At 50.0% G+C, this 7,169-nt stretch overlaps 1 protein-coding gene across 2 annotated transcripts in view; it reads right to left on the bottom strand.

Moving 5' to 3' along the window:
• The window catches only part of FAM58A (family with sequence similarity 58 member A), a 16,369-nt gene that overhangs the window by 8,546 nt on the left and 654 nt on the right, over window positions 1–7,169 (bottom strand). For both annotated transcript variants that reach the window (XM_015566017.1, XM_015566019.1), the window contains exon 2: window positions 2,081–2,264. In XM_015566017.1, the coding sequence (XP_015421503.1) occupies window positions 2,081–2,250 (170 nt within the window). In that variant the 5' untranslated portion in view covers window positions 2,251–2,264. The remainder of the gene's footprint in view (window positions 1–2,080; window positions 2,265–7,169) is intronic.

The raw sequence follows: 7,169 nt of genomic DNA, 5'->3' as shown, positions 1-7,169 counted from the left end.
ATAAGGCAGAAATTGGCAAACTTTTTTGTAAAGGGCCAAATAGTAAATATTTTAGTCTTTTCAAACCTTACAGTCTCTATCCAAACCACTCAACTCGGCTGTTATAGCATGAAAGCAGCCATATTGCAGAAAATATTAACACACGGGATGGCTGTATTCCAATGAAATTTAAGGACACTGAAATTTGAATTTTCTATAATTTTCACTTGTCACAACATATTTCTTGTTTCACTTCTCAACCATTAAAAAAAAAAAGACGTAAGAACTATTCTTAGCTCCTGAGCTATATCAGAAGAGAAGGGAAGGAGGCTGGTGCAGGAGGCAACCAATCAATGTGTTCTCTCTCTCTCTCTCTCTCTCTCCCCCTCCCTTCCACTCTCTAAAAAAAACTAAAAACCTCTCTGCCAGTGACTCATCCTTCCTAGCTCCTCACTCATTTTCCAGCTCCCACAGAACCCCACCTGGGCCCCGTGTCCAATTAGCGATCAATACAATTTCCCCTCTTGCCAGTGCTCCCTGCTGGCGGCCTGGCAATTATGGGTGGACTCCTGCCGCCCTCCCTCACTGCCCTCTCCTGTTTTCCTCTTAGTCTTTTGAGGTACACTGTGAACCCGCCGTGCTTTTAGTAGGTGGGCAGTGCTTTTTTCTCTAACCTGTTTATTAAAAGAGAAACAGCACAGAACAGTTTTCTTCCCTAATGATTAGAGTTCCTGGACCTGCGATGAGGCCCCGCCAGTCAGTAACTTTCCATAAATCACTTTCTCCTGGGCCCTGAGGGCCTCGGTGCAGCCCACCCGCTGGCTGGACCCCACATCCTTCCCCTACAGCAGGGGGTGAGGAACCTTTTTCCTGCCAAGGGCCATGTGGATATTTATAACATTATTCACAGGCCATACAAAATGATGCACTTAAAAATTAGCCTGCTTTAGCCCTAGCCAGTTTGGCTCAGTGGATAGAGCATTGGCCTGCAGACTGAAGGGTCCTGGGTTCAATTCCGGTCAAGGGCACATGCCCAGATTGTCAGCTTGATCCCCAGTGCAGGGCATGCAGGAGGCAGCCAATCAATGATCCTCTCTCATCACTGATGTTTCTATCTGTCTCTCCCTCTCCCTTCCTCTCTGAAATCAATAAATATATATATATTTTTAAAAATTAGCCTGCTTTATTTGGTCAATCATTTAATTAACTCACCCCTAATGCCTTGGAAGGGCCAGACCAAATGATATTGCAGGCCTTATATGGCCCGCGGGCCGGATGTTCCCCACCCCTGCCCTACAGGAACACAGTTACTTGGGCCCATAGGTGATGTCCACACCAGGGCCAGAGCCGCTCCTTAGCCGCTCTGACTGGTTTCTCTCACCTTCTACACCAGTGGTTCTCAACCTTGGCTGCACATTAGAATCACCTGGGATCTTTCTAAAATCCTGATTTCTGGGCCCCACCCCATAACAAAGAAACAGAATTTCCGGAGGATGAGGGAGCTTAGAGAGATGTGTTGGACAGGAAAGATTGAACTAGTTGGGTTCTGTGGGCCCCACAGGTCAGCCCATCATACAGGGGAGTATATGGACCATGCCTCCCTGCTCCCTCACCCCGACACCCAGACTTCTTCATACCAACCCTCCCCCACTCCATCTGGCCTTTGAGGCTTCCCATTATCTAGTCCAACTTCTTCCCCATAGACCCTCTCCAGGCTTCTGCCACCAGCTCATTCCCACTTTTTTTATATATATATTGACTTCAGAGAGCAAGAGAGAGGGAGAGAGAGCTAGAAACATCAATCATGAGAGAGAATCATTGATCGGCTGCCTCCTGCATGCCCCCCACCCCCGCAGGGATAGGGCCCACAATATCTGGGCATGTGCCCCAACAGGGAATCGAACTGTGGCCTCCAGGTTCACAAGTCAATGCTCAACCACGGAGCCACGCCGGCCGGGCTCATTGCCACCTTTGCTGCTAGTACTTCCAGCCCTGGTTCAAGGCCGCCTGGAAGGCAGGACACAGTGGGACCTTCCTCTGTCCTCCCCATTGGGTGAACACCAGGAAGTGTCCCCAAAGGCCCGGGCCCGGGTGGAAGTACCTGTTGGACACGTTGATGATGTCACGGGTTCGCAGGGGCTGTTCTTCCACTTTGCCAGCCAAGTAAAGGGCAGACATGGCGACCAAGTAGGGGTCATAGGCGTCCACGTTGATCTCGCAGAAGAACTTATGGTAAATGGCACAGGCGGTGGCGACGGGAATGGACTGCATCCCTAGCTTGACACCTACCGAGAGAAAATAGGCAGGAGATACCTCAACCCAGCGCCCTCCCCCTCCTCCAGGGTGAGGGGCTCTGTTGTGTTGCGCCCTAAGGCACAGACCTGCTGGGACAAGACCAAGATCTTGGAGCCCAGCCCGCAATGACTGGGTCTTTCACGGAGTCCTCGGCCTGAGGGGCTTAGAGAGAGCCTTCCCAGACTCTAATGGCCTAACAGGCCCCTAGGGCTTGTGCTCAAAGTTCCAGTAACTCAGCAGATCCTGCTCTTCTCCCATGCCCCCAGGACACCCCCAGCTTCCGCTCTGCAGACCACACCGGTGAAGCAATGAGACTACAGCTCAGTCAGCTCCCGGCATCACAGCTTCTGCACATCCTGAAAGGATCACTCCACTGTTGTATGTGTGTTGCCAGCAAGTGCTTAACTAGAGATCAGCACCGCTCCCTCAGCTCCGCTAACCAAACTCCTGCCAAGATGGCAGGAGCGAAAAACGGCCTCTGAGCATCAGACAGATATCACAGTCCTGAGGTGACCAGTCCTGGGGTTTGTTAACCAACGTCACCCCAGTAAATGCACTCAATCAATCAATGTAAACATTAGACTCAGGCCCTGGCCGGTGTGGATCGGTTGGTGGGAGCATCATCCACACACCAGAAGGTGGGGAGTTCAATTCCCAGTCAGGGCACATCCCCAGGGAGCAGGTTCCATCCTTCCCCAGTCGGGATGTGTGCAGAAGGCAACCAATTGCTGTTTCTCACATTGATGTTTCTTTCTCTCTCTCTCTCTATCTATATCTCTATCTCTTTCTGTCTCTCCCTTCCTTTCTCTCTAAAAAATCAATTTAACCCCCGCCCCCACAAAAGATTATACTTGTCCAGCCAGTGTGGCTCAGTGGTTGAGCATTGACCTATAACCAGGCAGTCACAGTTCAATTCCCAGTCAGGGCACATGCCCAGGTTGAGAGCTCGATCCCCCTGTGTGGTGCATGCAGAAGGCAGCCGATCAATGGGTCACTCTCATCATTGATGTTTCTCTCTCTCCCTCCCTCCTTTTCCCTTCCTCTCTTTTTTTTTTTTTTAAAACATATTTTTATTGATTTCAGAGAGGAAGGGAGAGGGATAGAAAGATAGAAACTTCAATGATGAGAGAGAATCATTGATCGGCTGCTTCCTGCATGCCCCCTCCTGGGATCGAGCCCGAAACCCGGGCATGTGCCCTTGACTGGAATCAAACCTGGGACCCTTCAGTCCACAGGCTAACGCTCTATCCACTGAGCCAAACCAGCTAGGGCTTCCCTTCCTCTCTTAAGTCAATAAAATATGTTTGTTTTTTAAAAAACAGGTTTTATTCAGCACTGGTTTCCTAGTCTGCAGGTTAGAAAAGGCAAGCAGAGTGCCCGCCAAAGGCAACTGCAGGCAGAGCAGGAAAAAAGCCACAGCCAGGCCCAGGCAGGAAAACTGACAAGGGAACAGAACTCAAAAAAAAAGAGCACAGCTGCCCGGGCCGGTGTGGCTCAGTTGGTTGAGCGTCGTCCCATGCACCAAAAGGCTGCTGGTTCGATTCCCGTCAGGGGCACATGCCTGGTTTCGGGCTTGATCCTAGGAAGGGGATGGGCAGGAGGCAGCTGATGGATGCTTGGCTCTCACATCGATGTTTCTCCTTCTCTCTCCCTCTCCCTTCCTCTCTCTCTCTAAAACAAATAGACAAACAAAAACATAACAAGGTGGTTTGCTTTACAGGTTAAAGCTCTCCTTCTACTCCACCCCTAGAACTTCTAAGGCAGTGATGGCGAACCTATGACACGCGTGTCAGAGGTGACATGCGAACTCATTTTTTTGGTTGATTTTTCTTTGTTAAATGGCATTTAAATATAGAAAATAAATATCAAAAATATAAGTCTTTGTTTTACTATGGTTGCAAATATCAAAAAATTTCTATATGTGACACAGCACCAGAGTTAAGTTAGGGTTTTTCAAAATGCTGACACGCCGAGCTCAAAAGGTTCGCCATCACTGTTCTAAGGAAATCACTGTGATAGGTCAGAGAACCAAAACAAATGACCAGGATTAACAAGAGAAGGTTAAATGGCATCCAATAAATTAAAAGAAGGTGGAGAACCACCAACAATCATTGCGATCACCTTCAACATCCTCTGCCTGAGAAACTATCAGTTCCCTAGGGCTACTTTTAACAAATTACCACAAACTCAGTGGCTTAAAACAACACACTTTTTTTTCCCTCTCACAATCCCGGTGGTCAGAAGTCCAAAATGAGTCTTGGGGTGTGGGCAGAGCTCAAGAGATTTCTCTCAGCGCTGCGGCCGAAGCAGCGCTGTGAGCACACTCCAGCGAACAGGCTTCCTTGGCACACCAGGAAGTGGCAACGCCCGCCTGACAAATCTCCAAGAGCCACCTACTCTTACCCTGGCCCTCACGCCCACTGGATAACATAGCACGTGTGTCCCTGTTCTATTGGCAGCTTACCCCTTTATATATGGCTGTACTTCCTCAATAAACTTGGATCTGTGTCTCTGAACCTGGTCTCCGGAGTCATGCATGCAAGCGCCCTAGCGCGTTGGGGCTCCGTCGTCCTCACCCCCGAGGGACCCCCTGTTCCATTGGGGGGCTAAGCTCAAGGTGTTTGGCAGGACTGGTTCGTCCTGGAGGCTCCGGGGAGTATGTTTCCTTGCCCTTTCCAGCTTCTAGTCACACTTGCAGTCTTTGGCTCGTGGCCCCGTCCTCTATCTTCAAAACAGGCAGTGTAGCATCTTCTAACTCTGCTTCCATCATCACATGGCCTTCTCTTCTGCCCGTCCCTCTCCTGCCTCTCTCTTTGAGGATGGGTGTGATTCTATCAGGCCCATCAGATACTCTAGGGCAGTGGGTCTCAACCTTGGCTGCACAGTAGAATCACCTGGGAATCTTTTTAAAATCCTGATTTCTGGGCCTCATCCCCCGGAAATTCTGTTTCTTTGTTACTAATGTTGTGGCCCCACCCCATAACAAAGAAACCGAATTTCCAGAGGATGAGGCCCAGAAATCAGGATTTTAAAAAGATTCCCAGGTGATTATAATGTGCAGCCAAGGTTGAGAACCACTGCTCTAGGTCAGTCTAATTCCCCCAGTGCAGCGGTTCTCAACCTGTGGGTCGCGACCCCTTTGGGTCACCTAAGACCACCGGAAAACACATATATAATTACATATTGTTTTGTGATTAATCGCTATGCTTTAATTATGTTCAATTTGTAACAATGAAATTGGGAGTCACCACAACATGAAGAACTGTATTAAAGGGTCGCGGCATTAGGAGGGTTGAGAACCACTGCCCCAGCGCAAGATGCTTAAGTCCACCTGTCAAGTCTCTTTTGCTACAAAGGTAACAATCGCAGGTTCCGGGGCTGAGAATGGGAACATCTCCGCAGGACCAGTATTCATTCAGCTTCGCACAGAAGGCAAAGGCATAGGCAATACGCTTTAATAGAGAAGTCCTTCTAAAGTGTTACCTAAAGAGCTTTAAGTATTTCAAGATTTAAACTTCAGCCCGGCCAGCATGTGGCTTAGTGGTTGAGTGTTGACCAGGAGGTCACGGTTCGATTCCCAGTCAGGGCACATGCCTGGGTTGTGGGCTCAATCCCCAGTGTGGGGTGTGCAAGAGGCAGCTGATCGATGATTCTCTCTCATCACTGATATTTGTTTCTCTCTCTCTCTCTCTCTCCCTTCCTCTCTCATTTCAATATATATATTATCATATATATATATATATGATTTAAACTTCAGTTGCTACACGGGACCCCGTATTCCCAGGGATGTCAATATGGTGGTATTGCTGCATCTGACCTTCCACCAAGTCTTGTTTTATGCAACCAACTCTCGAAGGGCAGCTTGCTCTCCCGGTTTACATGGACCCTCCGAGTAGATGAATAGAGCATTTGAAGGGACACTGCCACTCTTCCTGCTACACTTTGCAACTCTTCTTAGAAATATTATGGTTCTGCATCATTGCCACACACTGCCCGCCTAGACTTGAGACTCATCCAACGCCCCTCCCTCAAAGTGCATACAAAGTAACAAATGTAGAAAGCAACCGTCTGCCAGCTGATTAAGATACTTCTGACAGCTGAACAATGTCTCTCCAGGAATCCCATTGTTTCCTTGCCTAACTTGGGCTCAGGGGCGCCCCAAACCACGGTGGGCGCCCTGGGTCCCCGGTGTGACAGGACCTCTCTAACAAGGCTTGTCACGAGCCTCTGCAAGCACGTGCTCAAAAGGCTCGGTGCAACCAAGTGCCATGCAGTGTCCCCGTGCTGCGGGACAGGAGCGGCAAAAGGCACAATGCACTCAACTAGCTGCAGGCACCCTGACTCGGCCACCTTCTAGCTGGGGCCAGTTCCTCTCTTGTGGGCCTGAGCGCAGGGTGGTGAAATGACAATGCCCGCGTCTGCCCTGCCACTCAAAGCCTAGTACCCAGGGCGTGGCGGAAGGCAGAGGCCCGGTTCAGGCCCGATCTCTTCCCTCTGCCCAGCCACGCGGACTCCGCGTGGTGAGGGTCCCCTCCTCCGAGAACCGGGGCCCCGCAACGCTGGCCTCGACCCGCAGACCCTGGCCTCCACGTCCCGCCGCGAGGGACTGACTCTCTTCCCGGCTTAAAAATCTGAAGTGTTGGAGGTGATGGTTGCATGGAATCTTGAGCAAGAATACCTTTGACGTTCTGTAGAGTGTAGAATTGAGAATCCCTGGAATTGAGAAACCCTGGGAAGCCAAGGTTAACAGTCCTTAACAAATAGGAGACTGTGTAGGAGGCTGGTGTGTTCTGGAAAGAAAGGCAGCTCACTATGCTGCAGAGATAGCTCTTCTTGGGACCTGAAGGGAGGAGCATGAGAACTTGAGTATGGATGGGAGTGTGGGGTTTGCTGGG

The sequence above is a fragment of the Myotis davidii genome, unplaced genomic scaffold, assembly GCF_000327345.1.
Source record: "Myotis davidii unplaced genomic scaffold, ASM32734v1 scaffold462, whole genome shotgun sequence".
NCBI lineage: Eukaryota > Metazoa > Chordata > Mammalia > Chiroptera > Vespertilionidae > Myotis > Myotis davidii.
The sequence above is the reverse complement of the archived record's forward strand: the minus strand, read 5'-3'. Positions and strand labels throughout refer to the sequence as shown.